The following is a 23,553-nucleotide window of genomic DNA, read 5'->3' on the forward strand; positions in this document are numbered from 1 at the left end:
ACATAAATTGTATGGAGTGTCCAAATAAATCCTGGTCAAGAACTCTGACAAAAATGTTGTTTTGTCACGTATGTCGTAACTTACAGAGCGTCAAGCGTCCAATTTAAAATGAAATTTTGCACGAGTTTTCCTCCAAAACATAAATGGTTTACTCAACTGAGCAAAAACGCGTGGGTGATAGAATAGCTATTAAAAATTTTAATAACTCAAAAATAAGACAAGCTTTAGAAAGTATTTTAAAAACAGATTAATAAAAAACTCACTACATCATATTTGGCGCCCTCTATCCACAAACTCTGAAAACATTCACTTTGCTCACTCGTGAGAAAATATTATTTCCTCACTAGTGATTCAATTGCCATATTTGCTGGATGAGTAGTGCAACATTGTTTGTAAGAGTTTGTCCGAAAGCTTCACTTTCAACAAGTTGTCGTTGATTATTACAAACAACAGAAAGTAGAAAAAACCCCTACGTCATTTATCTCAAAGTGTGAATCTTTCTGTAGAAACGTGCCGCACAGTATTAAAAAAGGATTTCCATTTATATCCTTACCGCAGGACTTCTGTTCCGGAACTGTTAGCTGGTGATCCGGCACAAAGGCCTCAGTTTTGTGAATGATGTGCTTAAACGCGCTGCACAATTATAGTATTTTTTAACATGCATTTAACATTTTTCACTGATGAATCTTGGTTTCGCAAGACAAGAAAGTGCAATAAATTGTTATTCAGCGTGTTGTTTTCGTATGTGACAGACACAGTGGTGCATCTGCATCCGAGTCGAGTTACGAGTTTCCACCCCCGAATCAGCGAACGAGGGGTTGCCGCTTCATTTAACCTTGTCGCCGACTATGTTTGGAAATAATAAACCGGAGACGTGTTTCGTATATAAAGAAGGGGAGCCTATTAATTGGGGGCGACATGGCGGCCCCAAATTTTGGCATTAGTAGGACAGTCATGGATCCAGTTTATTTTTCGAGCTGTTTAATAGATCCCTTAACCTGCATTTTAATTCGGGGGATTTGCGCATAGAAATTGGATAATTTATCTTTGTTGCGGAATTTGCTTGACAGCGACGTTTTAATCAGAGCCCGCAGATGGTTATTTGGAATATTTTGCTCCGGTTAATTTTTCGCCACCCCCAGATTCAAACCTGGACTCGGTGATCAAGTCGCCGGGGCGGTTTCATGCACGTGATTTCCACCCCTTGCCGTCGGTTTATCGGGGTTTTTAACAAACGGAACAATAACTCACCCCTCATAATTGCCTCGCATGTTAAGATACACTTTTTGTGTGGAATACAGTCGTTTCGACTTTCACTCTATTTGCTTCCGCCTAATGGTTTGTACAAACTGCAAGACGCCACCCCCTCGCTGTAATTTCTGTCACAAAGCGCCGCTTCAAACTCGCCTAAAAATCCCGACGCACATTTTGATGTATCGGCTGCCGCCAGGACCTGAACCGGCACAAAAGGACACGCTCCTGCCGCAGGACTAATGCGTACATCTAAGAGACGCCGTGTCAAAGCTTACCGCGGTCTCTTGTTTTTCTATCATTTACAAGGAAAGCTCGCTGAAAGCTCCTTGCACATTTGCGGAAACTTGTTATTCGGGAAAGCGAGCGCTTTGAGCTTTTTGCCAAATAAAATGCGGCGCGCCGATGGAATGTTTGATACAGAGCTTAATTTTTTCCGACCGGACTTAAATAAGCCCAATCGAATTGGGAAAGTTGTAAGTGTCATCGCGTTGTTGTTCCGAGCTCAAGAGTTGAGAGCTTTTCCAAGGGATAAAGCTGCTGTTGTCACTCTTAATAAAAATTTCAATAAAGGGGGAGTTTCTTCGATGCAGCGAGCTTTATCCATGTCAAAAATAAATAACTAAAAACACGGAAAGTGCAACGCTTTCCCAGATAATCCGATAGAGATTCTCTCAATTATTGCAACGCTAAAGCAAAATGTGTGTACATTTAATTTGTTATAGAGGCCAGACAGTCTGGATTAGCGCCAAAATCCATCGAGTATTGATCTAGTTCGAGCTCTGACGTTCAGGTGTCAACGTGGAGCTTTACGGTGTGCCGCAGGGGTCCGTTCCAGACCTCTCGCTTAACGTTCCGCTCGGGCAGGATTAAAGAGAGGAATTTTTTGTTTTCCTGCTGTGTGAGCTTTCGCGATGCGTCTGGGGCAAATGGAGCGAGAAGCTCAGTCGAGCGTTGATAAAACGTTTTAATTGGGTCTATTAGCTGTTTGCTCAGTTTTATCTTTATTCATGATGTAGTCGTCGCTGCCGCTTGTAAATTGTTGTAGGTGAATTATTCATAAATTCAATTTATCCGGTAATTCCGGGGGGCGACCTTGAGTCCTGATCCGGCGATAGTGCTAATACGATTCCGGATTTTTTATGAATGCAGTTCGGGGTCCTGCGGGAAATACGGCGAAACGTCGGGACGGGATGATTAGAAGTGGATCCCTCCTTTATCGAAATATAAATTGGAAATAATTTAATATTTCCTTTTGTAAGGCAGATATTGGTTTTTAAAAACTCCGGGCCCGGGCGAAAAGCTTTTAAGCCAAAAGTAATAAAAGAAATCTAAGTAATTCTAAATGAATTCAAATTTATACTGTAATTTAATATTCTCCCTTCCTCTCTGCATCCAAATGACAGTAAGTAGTTACTAAGTAGGTTACAAGTTTTATTAGGAGAATCCCGGTAGCTTAATGCTTTATTGTAACTTTTCTCATTTTTATGCTAAAATTATTTTTTATTTAGCATTTTGCAAAATCGTACGAATGTTTTCTTCCAACTTCCTTAAATCTCGCCCCGGATTCATTTTTCAGACCAGACAACTTTCGAGCAGACGGCTTTTCGGGAAAATAGGATTTACCCACGACGGGAAATTTTAAGTGCCACCGGAAACCAATAAGCCGAGATGAATTACGCCAAAACTAAACTTTCCGCTCGAGCACCCTCCAACACTCACAATTCGGTCAATACCGTGGTCCTTCGAGCCGGACAGTTACGGTGCAGTCTGAATTTAAAAGGACGTAAATAACGATAACAATCAAAATCGCAGCAACGAGAGCAACCGGACTGCGATGGACACTGGCGGAGCGTCCCCGACTACGAGAGCCTCAAGGAACCAATAATAATATAGTAGACGGTTCGTGGGGTTACAATAATTATAAATCACGGTCGTGTTATTGCGAACATCTTCCCTAGGCCAATAAAACTCATACATCCATCTCGAAGCCATTTCACTTTCCGGAACGAGCGTCGTCAGCCGTTGTTAAATAAAAAAGAAACAATCAATATCCCGTCCTGACCTATTTGCGCTCCTCGACTGGTCCAATTTTCTTTGAGCCCGAGCGACAGCCACTATACGGCGATGTTTCATATTTTATCAGTGGTTAGGAGTGGAGTCTGATAAACTGGCGCAAAAGTGACAAATGATGTTGGGTTAGGACCGTTAAGAGCTTTGTTTGATAGTATGATCCTCTTTCTTCCCTAGACCATTACCGGCATTCACAAGTAGCCGATAGTGGCGCCTCTCCAATTCTCCATTGACACCGGCGGATATGAGAACACGGTCGTTCAGGTGCAACTTCTTCCCGGAATACTGATCCGGGCGGTGTGTTTTTTGCGCGCCTAATGGAGGCTGTCTGACAATTTTTGATTTATTTTTATTTCGGATAGTTCGCAGGAATTATGCATATGGCGCTTTCTCCGGGACACGCGGCCCCATTCTTCTCAATAAAAGCTTTTACAACACAATCATAATGGCCCTCTTAAAATCGTAGGTGGGTCCATAAAAATTTATTCGGTGTAAAAAATCTATAAAGACTTTTACGGTTTTGGAGAGAAAGTGATTTGTTTCGCCTCTGCGAGGGGCTCTCCGCCTCGGTCTTCCTCACCAATCGCGCTGGTATCGGTTAATAATCGCTCTCGTCGTCGTAAACATTTATTTGTTTTCGGAATTATGCAAATTTATAGTTTTAATCTAGCACGAACATCGTAATTTTGGCACGTTGCTCCTATTAACTGCTGTTATTTGCAAAAGAGTGTTGTCTAAATTGCTATACTCTCACGTTATTGCCACACGTTCTTTGCATACATTTGCCGACTTTTTACCGAAATTCTGCGCCACGTAACTACTTTAATTTGTCCAGTTTTAATCCGAGATGAAATCGGCGAGGATTTATTGCTCTAATAAAGATTGTCATAAATATTACGAAAGTGTTAATAAAAACGGGATTAATAAACGTTTTAAAACAGTAAAATGCGACGTTAGCAAACAACTAAAATGTTAGATAAGATAGAATTTTCCACAAGATTTTTAGAGACGCGAAATTGGATTTCGCGGCCTGTTTTGGGTACGCGAAGTGCTCTTTTCGCGTACGGTCGCACAAAAGCTCTCAATCGGCAAAATGAGAATCGAATCGAGAATGTTATTTGAAAGGCACGATTTGTGTGAACAATCTAATTAACAACTTCAGTGCTAATTTAAATATTGAAAGCACCGCGTGCACTCATTAAAATGATTAAAGTGGAAATAGGTGGTGGGCGCTTTGTCGATGTAGTTTGAAAATGCAGCGAAAAAGCCGTTTGTGTAGCATTCCTGCCAATTAAAACACAAATTTGCTCCGATCCACATCTACAAAAGCTTTGAAAAACACAGAAGAACATCGTTTCCGCTTTTATCGGCGGAGCTCGATTCATTCGCATTAACCATAGAGAGAAATGAGCAATATTAGAGCGGAGATCTGCATCTTTTTTTGAATAGCTCTCCAACCTCAAAGGTTCTAATAAAAGATTCATATTTAGTGATATACCTGTCACACGCTTTCGACTTCTTTCATACATTCGAAATCTCCCAAGAATAAAAGGGACGTCCCGGAAATAGAAATGAAAGCTTGAACTCGACAGTGTTCAATTTAAGTTTGTGCATGTGGAGCAATTCGCGACAGACGTCGGCCGTGTTTATCCCCGAAATGAAATTTAGCTCCAATGGCGTTTAAGGATTTCATTAAATCAACAATTACGCCCTCTGCTACAAATGCTCGTAATCATTTAAAAGTGTAATGCTTTTAATCCGGAATATTCGAGGGGCATTTACATTTTAAAACGATGAAAAGCGCGCTTCGGTGTGTTTAATGCCCGAGGAGATAACAAAAGGATACCTTGAAAAAATTACATACGTTGCAGAGAGCTTTCATCGGCAATAGAAATAATATCCGGTGTTGCAAGAAAAAGATTTCATAATTTCGAGCAACTGCAAGATCCTTCCTGGAGCTTTTTCGGGATGTGCTTCATGTTCCAGGAGCTGGTACCGGCTAGATCCGGCTAGTTTCTAACCTAATCAGGACGAAGGAAATTGGAGAGTGCAATCAGAAAACGAGATTGAACTCGAGACGAATTGAGTGAAATTATAATGCAACGAAAACACAATTTTGCCCCGATCAAATAATTTTTGCCGAGATTTCGTTCTAATTGGACAGCGTTGCACTTCCTTAGGAGCCAGGAGGAAAATTGATCGGAAAAGTATTTGTAGTGGGACGGCCGCTCAATCGACCGGTTCTAACTACACAGATTAATCTTGTTTTTTCTGAGGTTGATTGACGTGATTAGACAATTTCTTGTTGATTATGTACACATCGCTCCACTTCCGACGGGTGTAATTTAGTGGGAAAAGTTTTGCTTTGCCACACGAAGTTTTGCCTGCGGTTGTGGGAGAAAGGATTATCACACAAAACTCAGATAACAATTTCGATGAGTTTCCTTTACGCTCTACTCAATATCGCCACAATTTATTGATGATGTCGTGCTCAGAATCGAATAGAAAACCTCGATAACTTCGATGTATACATTTTTAAATAGTAAATATTTTTCTTGAACTGTTCAGAAGCTTATTGTTTTATTGCGGTGGGACATTTACTCAGGCATTACCAGCTTTACATTAAACGATGATAAATAATAGTTATTTATTATACAAGACGATAAAAACGTATTTTATCTTACAGGTGGATATTTTGAGCTACCTTAGACCATTGTTTTCGGTGACAGAATACAAATTTTAATCACAAGTGAGATAAAGTACTCACTAGTGAATAAATTTGACAGCTGCCATTTAACTTGACATAAAGTACTCACAAGTGGCTAAATTTGACAACTGTCATTTTACTTGAATGGAACTTTATTTCTTGGATTTTTTGCAACAGTTGCACCTGTAAGATAAAACGTCGTATATCACACGTGATCGAAATGCCATTATGAAACTCGTGAGAAGTGTCCCACTCGTGCGCAAGCGCACTCGTCGAACAAAATTCTCACTCTTGTATAATGATGCATTTCTATCACTTATAATATAATATACTATTATGTATCTCCGAGAGCGTCGAGAAAAAAATTACTTTATCTACCCTTGCTATTAAAGTAGCACTTTATCTACCCTTGCGATTAAAATGCTACTGACCTGATTTGAACAGACAAAAGCACACTTTAACAACTGCTATAGAAAATAGCTATTTATGTAACGAGTTGCAAAATGAGCGTCTTTTTTGCACTAGACATGACAATTGGACCACGAGTGTTAACGAGTGGTCCAACATGTCGTGTGCAAAAAAATAGCCATTTTACTACGTGTTTCATACAAGATTTTTCTAATTTAGTTACGAAAAGCAGAAAAATCTGCTATTTCAATTATTGTCACTTTTTAATACTAGTAATAATATAATGTCACTAATGTCACTTTTTAACACTAGTGATAATATAATGTCACTTTTTTTCACTAGTTATTAAATGAAGCACGTTTGATAACTAAAATGACATATCACAATGGTTACTTTTAGTAATTAAATTAGAAAAAACAAATTATTACGCAAAGAAATTTTACAATACGTAGATTTTCCTGTCTATTATTTCACTCCATTTTCTTTAAAAATCCAACCCAAATAACAATTTTGCATTGTTATTATTTATTGCATTTTTTAAGTACTTCCTAATTACTCTCGTAAAATATCCTTTGCACATTAAGAGTAGAAGTGAGTCTTTTTGTGCTAAGCCCAGAGATTGAACACCGAGACGAAGTTGAGGTTGACAACTGACACTGTCCTTGGGGGATTTAATTTACGTTTTAGAATCCTCATCCTGTACTATTTCCATTTAAGTTTTGCAAACTTTTTTTGAGATTTTATTTGATTTATTTTAGTCTTTCAAATCCTCTATATGTATATTTTTATTTCTGTATGTTTCTATTCTCCTATTCTCCTTTGCACTTCCCTTATTCTTCTTAAAATTCCTTTCAACATTTTTTCTCTAATGTCGTCACTCTCATCGCACATTTCCACTTCTTCAATTTTGAAACTCCTCCATTTACCACGCCCTCAGCAGAAATGTAATAAATTTTCTTCAAAACAAAGTTGCGTTCTAAGTTTTGTAGAACTAAATAACTAAGAAATAACTCTCACTGTCTCGTCTTAATTCGAATTAATTACTCCAAGTTTCAGCCAAATGTTACCTCATCAAGGTTAGCTGAAAGTTAGACGAATATATCAGACGAGCTAATTTAATAATCCAAAAATTGGTTGCTCAGAGCCAATATTTGACACCACCCAATCCATCATTTGGTGCAGAACTTCACGAGCTCCACATGTGTGTGAAAAATACGGAAAATTCCTGAAAACTGAAAATAATTTGGGCCGCATCTGGAAAGAAGAGAAACTTTTAATTTGGTATGACGTTAAAAAATCAATTTGTTGCTCGAAGAGAAACGAAACTCGGAGCAATTAAAGGATAAATTAAAAACTGGGGCACAAACCCATAAATTGTCCTGATCTCGCTTCAGGTGTAATACTTCAGGGGCTAAAACCATAGAACTATATGTTACGGTAAATGGCTGGAGTGTCTGTAAATCCCGAGATTCAATCGGTAAATCTTCCAGAAGAAGGTGAAGTTGTGTAGATATTTATTTATTTATTCCAAGATAAATGACGTTACCTGTATCAGTGTAGTCCGTTTTTTCTGTTCCCCCCTTAATTCCTTTAAACTCGATTTTTAACACGTCAAAGTGGACACTCCGTTTTATCAAATCAAAAAGTGAATTATTTTTCTGCCACAGTAAAGCTCAAACAAAGCTCTCCGCCGCCATCCTTACTTCATAAAGGACTCCAGCTTCATAACTCTATTTAATACATAATGCTCTGGATGCCGAGTTTGCATAAACGAGCTAGTCCACTATGGTTTGGGGGCATTAACTATTTAGAGGACTCTAACGGTCCAGATTATGCATTGCATAATAAAGTCATAACCGGTAGCGATAGCAACAAGGAAGTTGTTTTAAAACCGCTCTGGCTATTGAAATTTTTCTCGATCCGGCTCGAAGGACCAGTTGCGGCGAAAAATCAATGGTGCATGGAACTCGTTGAAAATTCATGAGGGTGGTGTGAACCGGGTCTAATTGCACAAATTTATGCAAGTAGCCGTTTGCGGCCCGAATTAAAAGTTAATAAAAGGGTGCGAGGGCAGCCCGGAGTCCTGCGGCCCAATTAGAAGAAACTAGCACAGTTTTTGATTGAGACTTAAATTAATATCCAGCGGGGACGAAGAATCCTGCAGGATTGCAATTGTTGTCGCGTGTGGTGGGCCAGGACTTGACCGAATGATGAAGATAGTGGATGAAATTCAATTAATTCAGGATAACGACCTTTGGTCGGGGGGTTTATGAACGGTGGAAATAAACAGCTAATCTAGCTGATATTCAGACTAACCCTCGCCGGCGGTGGTATTTACGGGACTTCTGGATCAAGGGTTGCGTTCTAACCTTTCCGTTTTTGTAATTGTTTTTTGACCTTATAGACGGGAAAGATCTCATTTGCCACTTTTTACAACTATTAATAACCCGGAAGCTCCCGAACTGACTCTTGCTCTGCCCCAAAGAATTACAGGAATTTCAGGAGATGTTGTTATAGTTGCCGGAAGGCGCGTTAAGCTAAAAACGGTAATGATGTGTTTATTTTCAACAGGATAAATCCCATTAGCCGAACGTGCATAAAGTCTCATCTTCCCGCTCATCTGAAATAAATAAATCGATATCTGCTGGAAAAAATACTGTGCTGCAAAAATATAAACAAAAATGTCTAGTACAAGGGAAAAAGTGATGAGCAAAACACAAAAAATTGTTCAAACAATTTTTAAACATTGTTAAAGATTTTGAAATAGGTGCTTATGCAACGCGTATATAAAGCACTAAGTGGGAAGCTTACACACACGAACGCAGCATAAAAAAAATTCGAACATTTTCTGAAGTTTAACAATAATTTACAATTGTAAACTTATAAAATATTGTTGTTTTCCATTTTTGGCGGCGTTTAGTGTTTCCGCCCCAATACGCCGCCGCCCCCTGATGTGAATTACACAGCTGTCAGTGTTGGCACACATCAAACTGAAGCCCCCGCACGACATTTCACGTGTTGTTTCAGCAGGTGATAACGCCCCGGTTGCACGCTCCGTGGGGGTGGTATTTTTTGCGAGAGGACTGCCTCGCAGGTGCACAAATTACCCCCTTTCCAGCTAATATCCTCAGCCGTTGGTAATTAAAGGCGATCAGTGGTTTGTTCGCGCAGGGCTCTCCGTTACGGAAACGCAAGGCTTTATTAATACTCCGGGAATACCTCCTCCCGGAGTAGCCCAGACGGTGCCGGATCCGGCCGACAGACGCAATAAATAGCTCGGTTAATTTATAAAGAGGGAGATAAAAGAAGGGATTTATTCGTGTGTTGAGTCAGCACGCGATACAGCCCTCTGCATATGTTAGTGGCGATAAGATGAACGCTTTGTCCCAAACAAAATCGAAATCTTCGTCGGGATAATTAGACGACTGCAGAATTTTACTTCATGATAAATGCAACAGCAAAAATCCCAATTTGCCATCCAGTGATGAAAAACGCGAATAAAAGGAAAGCAAACATAATTATGGCGCTGCTTTCGCGGCAGTCATGAGAGACTCTTAAAGAAACTCAAATAGCCGGTTTTAAACCGTCCCCGGTTTCAATATTTCCATATTAAAAACGTTGCCGGGTCACATATGAATTTTCTCAGCAGCAGCCAATTTGACAAGACGGAAAAACTGCACCCGCCGAGTCAATTTTCCCAGCGAAAACAATTTGATCGCTTGTAGAAATTTTTTACGCGCCTAGACGATGTGATTTCCGTCTGTTCCGCGTCATCTCCATTCCCCGCAAGGAGTTTTTCATTTTCCATTCGCCAATTGAAATTGTTTCTCGCGGTCTGATCAAATTTTACCAAAACATCCTCGTCACTCGCTGAAGTCTCATTTAAAAGGGAATCTCTCTTCGTCAACAGAATACGATTCCGACAAGGCACACACGGTGCAATCTACCTGTCTGTCAATCTGGCGACAGAGTGAAGGCGCAGCTAAATATTAAATTCGCGAGTGGGAGGGCTGCGTCGAAGGATGTTAACGTCTGCAAGACCAGCGCGAACCAGGCCAGTTTGCTGAAGCTGTTACAGGAGATGCGTAAAGCTTCTTGGGGAGATTCGTCTTGCGAGTCAAGGTCGTTAGGCGAATTGTATGTCTGGTTGCCTATCGTGTCATTTACATTGAAATCAGTTTGCAGCCAACGGATTGGATAACCATTTAGCAAAAGGGATTCATTCGAGGCATCTGCTCTTGTATTAAATGGTGAAACCATTTGGAAAGCAATACTGAAGATTTGGATTAGTTAATCCTGGAGTGTAAACCGTATACATACAGTGACCTTGAATTGCGAAGCGAACCGCCGTAAGAAAACGCAACACAGGCAGCACACGTTGTCGGTCTCTCGGTCATTCTCCTAACTTCTACAGCGTTGTGACAAATTTTGCACACTTTGCTCTGGATGCGAGAAATTTGTTTTTACGTTTGAGAGATTTATCTCATGTGCAAAAATATCTCCTGGCCCACTTTCGTCTGGCACGAACTCGGTCCAGAATACGCCCTGGAAACATTTCCAGCGTTTTGAGACGACTATCGAGCACTTCTTTCAGCTGCAGGGACACGTAATGAAAAGAGAGAGTCCACTCACGTCACTATAGACAAGATAGATAATGATGGGGAGTCTCAAGCTTGCAAAGAAACTGGACGCATTCATCCAGAAAATTAGTAGTCCATTGGAAATTTAACAAAGTTAGTTGAGGCCATCCTTCCAACTAATTCTGTCTTTTGTTTCATGATACGAGGCCTAGAAATCAATCCTTCGAGGGTCCTGAGTGACTCATGGTCCTAGTTGTGACGATTTGTCCTGTGACAACAAAATTACATTTTTCCTTGTCTCGCTAAAATCTGCAATAACGATCGTGACAAACTCACGTTTTCACCAATTTTTTTTTTTATTTGCTTTGAGTTATTCCGTCCAATCATTAGAAAAAACCTGAACGACTGAGTTTATCGTATTTTATGTATACAATTGTGTTGGCGTCGATAAATGAAATTCCGAATTGTGGAAGTCGAAAGATAAAAGATCTAATATCCCCGAATTTGCTTAGAAGATTTCTTTTAAAATAAGTAGCGAAATATCCAGAGAGGGAACATGAATGATATAATTTGATTGTCCTGCCAGACCTGAATCCCGTACAAAGAACTTTTCAATAAAGACACGATAAGATATTATGTTATTAGCCGAGACGACGCCGGAGAAATAAATTTTTGCATTTAATTTGGCAGTCTTTGTGAGTAAAAAATTTGATTTGTTGGCTTAAAGCGACGAGTCGAGTGGAGCTTTTGCAGCAGGACCAGAAACGTCAAATTTGGTTGCGGTTATCTGTCAAATTAGTAGAAAATGTGTCGGTTTATCAGGCCAATGATTCCATTATCCTGGAAAGTAATCAATAACATGCTCGCCGCATATATTATTAAAGTAGCGTTAACCCACAAAAAATGATTCAATAACGTGAATTTACATCAATAATGGAGTCGTTTTGTCTGCAGTGACATTTCCATCCAATCGCTCGCGTTTTGTGGAGCTTTCCGGACCTGGAGCTTTGGCGTAAAGCACAAAGTTAAGTTCGGTGCCCGGTGGAATGGCGGGAGTCCGTCCCTGGCGCCGCCTGGAGGCGGTCTGGTCGCGAAGGAGCCTATTTCAAAACGTACAGATCCCTCGGGAGTCGCGCCGTGAATTATTAGCAGGCCGTCTTCAACCGCACCGAAATGCTTCGACTCCAGCCGGTTCTTGCAGCGCTGCTCTAGCTCGCCTCCCAGCGGTGCCGGAGAAAAACAGAATTATAGATTTAGAGGGGCCCACTGGAGGATAACAAAACTCGGCCTCCCTCCGGTTGTAAAGAAAAAGTTTGAGTATGCATATGGAGTGGCCGTCCACTTCTCGCCGAATTTATCGCACGGACTTCTTTTTTATTAAGCTCCGGCTGTATTTCGAGCGGGAATCTGATCGAAAGTTGTTATACATATTCGATTTGTGGTGTGCGAGTTCGAGTGTGAAGGATCGGCGTAATGGCGACAGGATAGGACGGAAAAAACTTTTCCTCTGCTTTCTGGAGGGTGTAATTTGACAAAATCAGACACACTTTACATTCATCGACTTCTTTTTTGAGCTAGTGGAACTTTGAGGGATGCGCTGATTGGCTGGGATTTTGCGAAGCAAATCCAATTCGGAGTTTGTGCCTGACAAGCCAATGGCAAACAATTAAATTTTAAAATGTCGACGAATATTTTACTTTCCGAATTGAGGACGAGAACATATTTCAAATGAAGTGCACTACGAATTGGTGCTATCTGTTAGAGAGTCATTGAAAAATCTTGGCCTCCACCCTAGCAATGTGCAACGCATCGATAGCTAGATGCCTTCTCTGTATTTTACTAGAATAACTACTGTACATTTTATAAGACATTTGCTTCACAATAAAACCGTTGGAGCTTTTAGACTGATTAAAATAACTAGAGTAAAGCTATTATTTATTTAGCTGGCAACAAACTACCACCACGAAAGCTCATATAACGCTCTTGGATGTTCTTGATCCTATTAAAATACATTTTAAATAAAAAGCGAAAAAATTTCAATAATACTACGATATCCGCAGTATTGTCTGAACTAGTTCCAGTTATTTGAAAACTGTATGTTATAGATTTGATCGTGGCAAATAGATTTCAAAAGCCCGAATGACTTTATTTTTAACACCATTCGAGAAACCTTGAATAAAATAAAATGCAAAAATTGTGGCAAATGGATTGCTAAAGATCGCCGGACTCTGTCTTTAACGCCGTTTGAGAAATCTTCAATAAAGTAAAATGCAAAAATGTGGAGGCGCCAAACTCTTTTTTTTTAAATAAAACTACGATATCTACAATATTGTTTAAACTTTGTCCAATTTGAAAAGCGTGTTTTATAAATTTGATCAAAGCAAATCGACTACAAAAGGTCGCAAGGCTAGGTATTTAACGCTGTTCCAGAAATCTGCAATAAAATAAAATGCAAAAATGGTGGAGGCACCAAAGTATTTTCTCAATTAAACTGCGATATCTAAAGTATTTTTTGAACTAGTTTCAATTTGAAAACTGTGTTTTATGAATGTGATCACGCGAAATCCATTTCAAAAGGCCACATGACTTTGCCTTTAACACCATTCGAGAAATCTTAAATAAAATAAAAAAATGGTGGTGGCGCCAAACTATTTTTCAATAAAACTACGATACACTAAGTCCAATTTAAAAACTGTGTCTTATAGATTTGATCAAGACAAATCGACTGCAAAAGACGACGTGACTCTGTATTTAACACCGTTCGAGAAATCTTCAATAAAGTAAAATGCAAACATGGAAGCACCAAACTATTTTCTCAATAAAGCAACGATATCTCAAGTAGTTTCTGAACCACTTTTAATTTAAAATCTGTGTCTTGTGGATTTGGTCATGGCAAATGGATTGCTAAAGATCACAGGACGCTGTTTTTAACGCCGTTTGAGAAATCTCTCAAAAAAGTAACATGCAAAAATGGTGGAGGCGCCAAACTATTTTATCACTAAAACTGCGATATCTATTGTTATTTGTACAACTAGTTATGAAAGTCATACTTTTTTTCACGAATTTGCAGTTAATCAAGCAAATAAGTGAAAAAAAGAGACTTTCATAAGGTGTTAGTTGTACTCACTATTTTTTTGCATATCGATGTAAGTTGAGAAATTTGGTCCAAAAGGATTTATAAAAAATTAGAAAAAAAAACAGGTATGCTTTGACAATTATAGGGCCTTCAAATAAATTTATATTTAGAGCAACCTATCAAAATTCAATTGTTTGCAACATTTTTCCAGCGTAGAAAATGACACAAGAAACGTCTGACATTTAACGAAATAAAATTAGGTTAGAAAATATTTTAAATTTTTGTAGTGCATTCTCCCTTTTCTCCCTCCACGGAATATGACAATATGAAATTGGGAAAAAGTTTACTATGCAACCTAAATATATATTTATTTGAAGGCCCGATATCTCCAAGGAAATGGAATAAAAAAGTACTACTTTCACTACAATTTTTCGTGTAAAAAAGTGCTACTTTCACTACGATTTTGGGTGTAAAAAATTGCCACTTTCATTACGATATGCAAAAAAAGTATTTTTCCAACATCGATTATGAAAATGATACTTTCAGCACTCAATTTAATGAGGAAAATAGGCGTTTGCATCACCAGGGAAAATGGAGAAAGTAAACTCACTAGTGAGGAAAATATGTATATTTAATAATCTACATTCATTAACAATCTACTACCTACTAAAAATTTGTTACACAGTCTAGGACTGGTTTACAAATCTATGAGGGGCATGGTGACCAACTCAATAGACCGGGACCAATGGCTTAACGTGACTTCCGAATCACGAGACAGAATATAGCCTTTTTTTTTATTATTTTAAATTTCGCCCTGGGTCGGAATCGAACCCGCGACCCTCGCGTCCCTGAGCCGAAACGGACTCCCTTAGGCTATATTCTGCCTTAATATAAAAATTTAAAACACTGTTTTTTGCAACTCCAGATCCGGAAAATTCAACAAATAGGGGAGTAAAATAATTATAAAGAATTCGTGATAAAAGTGCGATTTTTCAACTCGCAATACTACTACTATACACTTATAGTGTAATATACTATTTCTGAACTAGTTTCAATTTGAAAACTGTGTTTTATGGATTTGATCAAGGGAAATTCATTTCAAAAACCATTCGAGAAATCTTTAATTAAATAAAATACAAAAATTGTGGAGACACAAAACTATTTTTTCAATAAAACAACGCTATCTAAAGTATTTTCTGATCCAGCTTCAATTTAAAAACCGTGTTTTCTAGTTTTGAACATGGAAAATCGATTCCGAAAGACCGCATGGCGCTGTCTTTAACACCATTGGAGAAATCTTCGATAAAATAAAATACGAAAACGGTGGATGCGCCAAACTATTTTCTCAATAAAACTGCCATATCTACATTCATGGGAACCTGTTAGATGCTCCAACGGTTGCTTCAAATCTTATATACATTTGTATTTACAAAGTAACAGTGAGAAAGGAAAAGGAATTGAAATACTTTGAAACTAAACTCTTTTTATTTCATCCTGTGAAAAATTTCGAATCAATCTTAAAATTAGTTGACAGCTTGTTACATTTTCTTTAAAAGGAGCAAATAAGTAATATGGATAAAAATATTAGAAATAATGTCTTTTCTGTTCTTTCTTTTTATTTTTCATTAGATAAAAAATATAAAAGTTAAAGTAGCCGTTTTTCCTATTTATTTTTATAATCTCTTTTTTTTTTTAAAGAACATACAGGGTGTTTTTGAAAGTTGTGCAGAAATTTTAACCACGAGCTACTGGCTTCATGTACAACTCGGAAAAAATATTTAAAAAATTCTATGTCAAAAAATAAAATGACATTTATTTTTTGAGCTACAATTTTTTTTTTATTGTTTTTAGTTTTATACGTTGTCCTACAACCTCGTAGGTACGCCAATGCGAAGTAACCTATAGGAAATATGCTTTAAAACAAGGAAACCGCATTGATGTACGTTTTATAAAATATGATACACAGGGTGTATTTTTAAAATGTGCCGAAATTTTACCTACGAAGTTGTGGAACAACGTAGAAGACTAAAAGCAATTTAAAAAAAATTGTAGCTCAAAAAATAAATGTCCTTTTATTTTTTGACATAGAATTTTTTAAATATTTTTTCCCAGTTCTACATGAAGCCAGTAGCTCGTGGTTAAAATTTCTGCACAACTTTCAAAATCACCCTGTATTTAAATTTTGATTATAAGTCAAATTCTAAAATATTGGTGAGTTGACGAGGATTTTATGTGACAAGAACTCTGGGGTAGTTGGTAATATTTTATAAAACAGGCCACGAAGAGAATAACTACAGATAGAGGGTAATCTGGTTTATTAGAAAAGTTGTAAGGATTTATTCCAAATAAACGAAATAAATTAATTTATTTGTAGTTACCTTAAAGCTGACCAAATTTTATAACAAGTGGGAGATGAAACATGTAAGCAGCTTTAGGGTAATCTCTTCAAGAGGATTTAAGCAAAGTATCTTGTAATATCAGCCTTTTCCTCTCAATTCTTCATATCGCATTTATTTTGTAGACCTAAAAATGATCCGGATACAAAACAGTTCTATCAGAAATTATTTCGGCAGACAGCAACGTCGCTTTGTCTCTGCAGTATCAAGTTTCCATTCCGTGCATTTGGTATAACAAAAGGACCACATAAAACAAAGAAATATTAAAAAACGGCCTCAATCTACGAACTACTCGTCTCGGAATAAAATTCGGCATAACGCAAGCATCATCCAATATGCAATTCTAATACGACATTCCATTATGCATTCCCTTCATATTCCACTTTAGCAGTTGTATCTAAATCTCAGCGAGCCGTCCTTCGTCGCTCCTCCTTGTCGCGATAACATCTATAAAGACATCGAGTACAACATAATACACGAGGTGCTCGAGTGGCGGCGCCACTTGTATCTAGTGCTCCTAAAGACTCGCGAACCCCAGACAGCCAGTCCTTCAGCCACTATGTCTTTATTACATCGCAGCGCCCCCTCAGCCATTCGATACTTGATTGCAAAGCGCATTGTCGCGAAGGGGCTTCGTCGAGAGGTCCTCCAGGATATTTTGCATAGGGTGTCAGCCAACCGGGCAGTGTTTCATCCGTCGCGTAAAATGAATTTCCGGCTGAATTCTTGTTGGATAAACGGGAAATTCATGCGAAATATTTCACCGGAGACTTTTCTTATTGCAAACGTGCACCTGCAGCTGGCTGAAACGAGATAAACGCCGCAAATATGACGTGTCGCATCAGGTATGTGTCACAAAGAAATTCCCCGCGTTGAAGAGGCTCCCGATGAAGTGCATTGCAAGAGTAAAACTTCATCTGAGTGCAAATGTAACATGGGTGCTCGACAGATTGAATCGCCCGAATGGATTTGGGGGCGGCCGTGATATTTCTTAATACACCCACCCTTAATAAAAATTTATTTTCGAATATTTCACAGCGGCTCATCACGACCGCCCCAAATCCTCGCCAAACTTTGAATATATCACTGCCAACCAGTTCAGCCCCCGATAACTCCCCTTCCGCTCTAATTGGAAGGCATTAAGATAAACTGATGATTCTGGAAAGTAGCATGTAAGTGCGCAGTAAAGCTCCAGTAAGAAGGCACAAGTGTTTCGAGAATTGAACCGCGTCCCAGGGGCAACATTAGCTGATGAGTGGAACATATTATACACTTCGCCCTTCCTCATCGCGTCCTCTTTATCCGCCTTCTGCCTCTTCTGATTGCCGAAATGTACTTAACACTTTAATATGCTAAGTGCCCAAGAAAAAAGGAAGCGCGGCTTTAAGTAAGTCGCTGGAAAATTAAACTTTGAATCCGGTGCTTTTGTACAAACTTTGACAGTGAAATGTTAATGAATTCATGTTCTTAGGATAAACAACGCCGCAAACGAAAATTAAAATTGGCCGCCTTAATTAACTCTAGTTTATTTATTTTTTTCCTTTTTTTATTAACTCGTTAGGGAGCGGTCTGGAATTTCGACAACGGAGTCACATATTAAAATTTACTTTCTCGCCGACTTCGACGATGCTGAGCTTTAATTAAATTTGTTTTCTACCGATCTGAAGATGTTTTGTGGCGGGAAAAGTGATTTTTCGAAGGGAATAAAAATGAAAATGAAAAATTATTTTGCTCGATTTAATTTATTTTCCAATGACACGATTTTTCCGGCTCGGCGATTTCATCACGGGATGATTAATCAACCACCGCCTACATCTATAAATATAACAGATAATGAAACTTGACTTCCTTCATCATCCAGAAATAATTAAGAATCGGAGATCTCGTTCCTCTCTGCGTCGCTCAAAATTTATTTTCTCTTGACTTTCACTATGCGATACTAAAATACACGATTTTTGAATTTTTTGACAAATTTTACATACTCTCTGTCATTGTTTTTCATCCTGTGTCGTATTTTTCATTAAAAACATCGTTTTTTTCAAATCTACAATGATTTACTCAACTGAGCAGAAAACATTTGCATTTGAAAGTTAATTAAGGAAATTATGGAGAATGGACCAAAAATATCTCTCCGTCATTCAAAATAGTTATTTGTGTATCAAGACCAAAAAGTGCATATTTTTTGTCCGAGTCTGGGTTTTTAGTCGAGGCGGAGCCGAGACTTGAAAACAGGCGAGGACAAAAGGCACTTTTTGGCCGAGGTGTACATTAATTTTTTTAGGCAATAAGAAAAAAATAACTAAATACAGTGAAAATGTCTTACTTGCTTCATCCGCAATGTCCGGCGGCGTATCAGTTATCGCTTCGTCAATTTCACTGTCGCTATCGACTCCGTCAACGTTCATTTTCTTACTTTTCGCCAAATAACCAATACCAGAAGATACAACACTTGCAAATAAAACAATTTGGTTAGGTAAATTTAACTGTCAAATATTCGTTGATTTTCAGTGGGTTTACTCGATTTTGTCGGTTTCGTTGTTAACTTACTAAACAGACCAACAGATGGCGCCACGGTCCATGCCTTGAAAACTGCATCCGAAAAAGTGCGTCCGAAAAAGAGTTACTTCTTGTCCGCATGAGAGTACGTAAAATTACCTTTTTCATTAAGCGTGCCTAAAAAAGAATTTAAATCTATATACCGAAGGACTTCTGTTTCGAAACTGTTAGCAAGGGATCCAGTACAAAAGGTTCAGTTTTGTAAATGATTTTTAAACAAGCTTCATAAGGATGAAGCTTGGTTTTATTAAACAGGATTTGTGAATTTATAAAACATGCGAACATGGAGTACCTACCAAAAACCCACACTTGTAGGTTGAAGCTTCTTTAAACCGGGAGAATTTGGGGAACAAGGTTTAGTGAGGTTATGTTTACTTTTGACATATTTTGACACAAATTTAGGCTTTGTCACTTGATTAAAATATATGATATCGTAATACACCTACGCAGTTTTATTTTTAGACACCCGTTATAATAAATATTTTATTTAATAGGTGCAGAAAAATGTTTTTACAATCCTCTACTTGCCTTTATGTCTAGTTCTGCTAAAATAGCTAATCATTAGAGTACGGTAGGGGTAACGTGAAATCTAGGTTCAGACACGAGACGAAACCGAGTGCCTGGTTAGTTGGAGCGCTGTAAAATACCTACTGTACGACTTTTCGGCTGACCAAATGTTTTATTTTGCACTTTTGCAGATTTTTATCGAATAACAAATGTCAAAACTTTTTGACATACAGAGCTGCCAACCCGTTAGGTTCAGGTTGTATTTTCCCTATTATGGCTATGATTATTTATTAGTCAATAAAATATTTTTTCAAGCAAATGATAGCTATTGTGGTGGTGGACACGCGAGAATAATTCCAAAGGAGAAATTACAAAATTCATGCAAGCGCTTATAAATTGTTAAGCAGATGGCGTGCATGTTGCAGTTTGGCAACAGAGCCTTTTAATTTTTAATGCACATGGCTCTACACTTGAGGCGAATAACGCAAGCTCTTTTACATACATATGAACAAAAAAAAAAAAAAATCCAAGCTTCCACTTCTTCCTTTGAAATTTATTTACAAAACATTGCATTTGTAAACTATCTACGTGCGAAGTTCTAATATAATACAATATAATATATCGAATGATCGAAAAGAAAACAAATCAAGAGTGCTACCTCATCTTATGTTTTATTAAAGAGTGCTGTGCACAGTCGTTTTATTGGTTGCCTACCTCTCTAAAAATCTGTTAAAAATGAGCTAATTATTAATAATAATTAATGCTTTATCTTCAATGGTAAAGTCAGTTTTACCACTTATTCCGGGATAATTGTTGCTTACAATTGCAGTAAACTTTGCCCAAATCGAAGAGTTGTTTTCTAGGATAACAATAGCACATCGTTGACGTTTCTTTAACATTTCAAGGAAAAATCTACTTCATGATTTATTATAAAGGATCGCCTATATATTGGACGCTTATTTGCATAGAATTCCGCTACGACATGACCGAAAATTTGTATTATAGCTATTTATTATACAAGTGTCTTATAAGGCAAATAAGTCACGAAAAAAATGTTTAGCCACGACAGCTTGCTCGAGTGGGCTAATGTTTCTTGAGTGACTTATTTGCTGTTAAGGCACGAGTGTAATAAATAGTTTTATCCAACACCTCCTTCTGTAACAATTCTTATTCTTTTTGATGTTCAATAAACTGTTCAATTCTCTCTAAACTCATTAATTATAAAAACAGTTTAATTATGGATTCATAAGTCCACTAGTGTTTTATAGACCTCATATATTCAAAATCGGCATTATTATGATTTCATAATAAACAGGTGTTGGATAATAGTATATTATTTGACGAGCTAATAATGCCTATCATAATCCACGAGGGTGAAAGTCAACAAACGAGCCGCAGGCGAGTTTTTTAATCATCAGAGTGGATTATACGCATTATTCGGAAGTTAAATACGACGTTTTATCTACGTTTACACAATTTTTAAGACCTGTGACGTATGATAAATCACAAGTGACTTATAAGGGTGTCAAGGGTGTAATTTATGACTAGCATAATGTATCTATAGTTACGTAAATAATAAACGTATTATTTAATGGTCGTAGATAAATAAATTTATCTATTTGAAAAATGTAGACTTTGTAATTTTTCCATTGATGTCTTTTGCTTTGTGGTTCGCGCAATCCCCTAAAATATGTAATGTCCACCTCTGCCAAAAATATACACTGTTTGGCCTTGATACACAAATAACTATTTAGTGTACTACTCTCGATGAGCTCAATAACGTTAACTGCCAAGAAAAATCAGTCTAGTGTACAAGCAAAGTCCACCGGTGGTATTTTGACTGCTTGCTGCAGGTATGACCTCTGCTTTAATTTAAATTACAATCAGTGTCGTCTATCTACCGGAATTTTTGAATGAATGTAGCGTGTCCAAAACAAAGTTTCCATTACGTCCATTTAAAGTCTACAAAATAGTTTCACAGCAAGAACGTCTCTGCTGTTTGCAATAAAATCTGTCCCCGTTCGTGCTGTTGGTATTGTGGAAGCTTTCCAAGACTTTGTTTACACTGTCACTCATTGTCGCTTGCATCACCGATCTGTTTTACCACTGAAATATTTAACAAGTTTCTGATATATGACACACACTCCAACAGCCATTAATTTGCAACGGTTGAATTTTACGCCATTTACTTAGCTCTGAATATTTGAACGAGTGCTGTTATTGCATCTGAAATTCAGAGTCTCGCATGAATAGTTCCTGCAATTTATGTATGCAAAATTCCACCGTAATAACAAAGCAAATAACTGAAAACCAGTTAATTATTAAATCGGCTTTGTGCAATTTTGATTGTTATTACCGCGACAGAGAGCAATCCTTCTCACCTTTGTGCTTTGCGAACTATAATTGTATCCAGCCGATTTAATGTGCTATTAACGTAATTTCGCGACTAAATAAAATAAAATAATTACATCATCCAGGCCGCTGGACGAGTCGCTGGGTAAATTGAATTTTTAAGACCAAGAGCGGTATTTAAACTAGAGCCAGAGTGGATTGTCAGCGGACTAATAAAAGGATTCGTTATCCTGGACAGAAAACAACACTTTCAACGAGACGCAACATGCATCCTGCAATAAGTCCACGAGAAAATCAGTTCACTTTAATCGTAGCGTCTCCATTAGAGTCGGTTTACAGATTAGGTGGAGGCAAACGCACCGCAACGTAGTGCAAAGACGAGCACTGCGTACACTTAAGACGCAGCCGTATACATAAAATATGAGAGGAATAAGTGAAACTAAAAAGATGAAGACGTCGTTCCATCCAGAATTTAATCTTGGAGCAATCCATTTCCGTCAGCGTCACTCTGTGACAACTCCCACTGCACTTAATAAAACAGAGTTGTTTTCTTTCCAGATACAATGCTTCTAGTATGGACAAGTCTAATGGTCCAGCTGGTACAAATTTACGCCCTCCAGTCAAACAGTTGCGGCTTCAACTCCATGTGCACGTGTTCGCCGGACCAGCATGACCTCAACTCCGGGAGTATTCACACCATCAGTTGCTTGTCAGTCCCATTTTACAAGTTTCCAAGTGAGTACGAGTGTCAGTCTTACGTGCGTCACTGTCTGACTGATTTAAGTTTTGACGTGTTGCTGTCTAATGCGATTAGCACCGAATGACGGAGCTGGCGTAGAATACAATTAACGAAACTTGGAGTTCAAGGGCGAGGTCGGGCAGCAACTCGCGCTTTTTCTAGAGGTGAAGGTGTGCCACGGTTTTGCTTGCCCGGGCGAGACAAAAAAATTAACGAAGAGTTCAAATTAAATGTTGCGATATTTTTTCCATATCAAGAATTAATGAGAGAAATCTGAAGTTTCAGGCAAGAAGGAGTTGCAAACATTCCTAAAATTTACACAAAGAATTCTGAACGTCTGAAAACGAAAGGCGCCGACTAGGTGGAGTACACCAAAAATTCACGTTATTTTCGGGGGATGGTTTCCTATTGGTTAAAGGGCGGGTGTTAAAAAGTGTGGTGCAGCCGAAATTCTTATCCATTCTAAAAGTAGTAGGATTTAAATTAAATGGCGAGGCAGTGTAAATCAGGCGTCGCTAGAAACTATCACGTGAACACCTCGTGACTGCTCCACTGGTTCGCCGCGCCAACTATAGCAAATGCTAACGTTTCGTTAAAATGTAATATATTTTAGAGTATTTTGGTTTTTGAACAAATAAGTTACACAACAGCTTCTAGAGATTTTAGAAACTTTATTAAAATAGTTTGCACAAGAAATGTAAAGCAAATTACCATCACAGAATTTTTAAAATATTCTGCAACTTCCAGACGAGTTTTCTTTTTAATTTCATACTAAAGTCGCACATTTTCTGCACATTACAGTAAAGGATCATGCCTTTCATAAAATGTAGAAATGTCTGTTGTCTCCGCTGCGTAAACTACACTGCTTTAATTTTTGTTTTTATTTCCATTTGTTCGAAAACTACAAA

The 23,553-nt window shown here is 38.1% G+C and overlaps 1 protein-coding gene across 6 annotated transcripts in view; it reads left to right on the top strand.

Annotated features, from left to right (window-relative positions):
* LOC138141634 (chaoptin) overlaps positions 1 to 23,553 on the top strand; it is a 161,735-nt gene that overhangs the window by 84,691 nt on the left and 53,491 nt on the right. For 5 of the 6 annotated variants that reach the window (XM_069062360.1, XM_069062361.1, XM_069036184.1 and 2 more), the window contains one exon: positions 22,465 to 22,641. In XM_069062360.1, the coding sequence (XP_068918461.1) occupies positions 22,470 to 22,641 (172 nt within the window). In that variant the 5' untranslated portion in view covers positions 22,465 to 22,469. Of the gene's footprint in view, positions 1 to 21,336; positions 21,408 to 22,464; positions 22,642 to 23,553 lie in introns of those variants that run through there. The other variant, XM_069036185.1, reaches the window with a different exon arrangement.

The sequence above is a fragment of the Tenebrio molitor genome, chromosome 1 (assembly GCF_963966145.1).
Source record: "Tenebrio molitor chromosome 1, icTenMoli1.1, whole genome shotgun sequence".
In the NCBI taxonomy this organism is placed as follows: domain Eukaryota; kingdom Metazoa; phylum Arthropoda; class Insecta; order Coleoptera; family Tenebrionidae; genus Tenebrio; species Tenebrio molitor.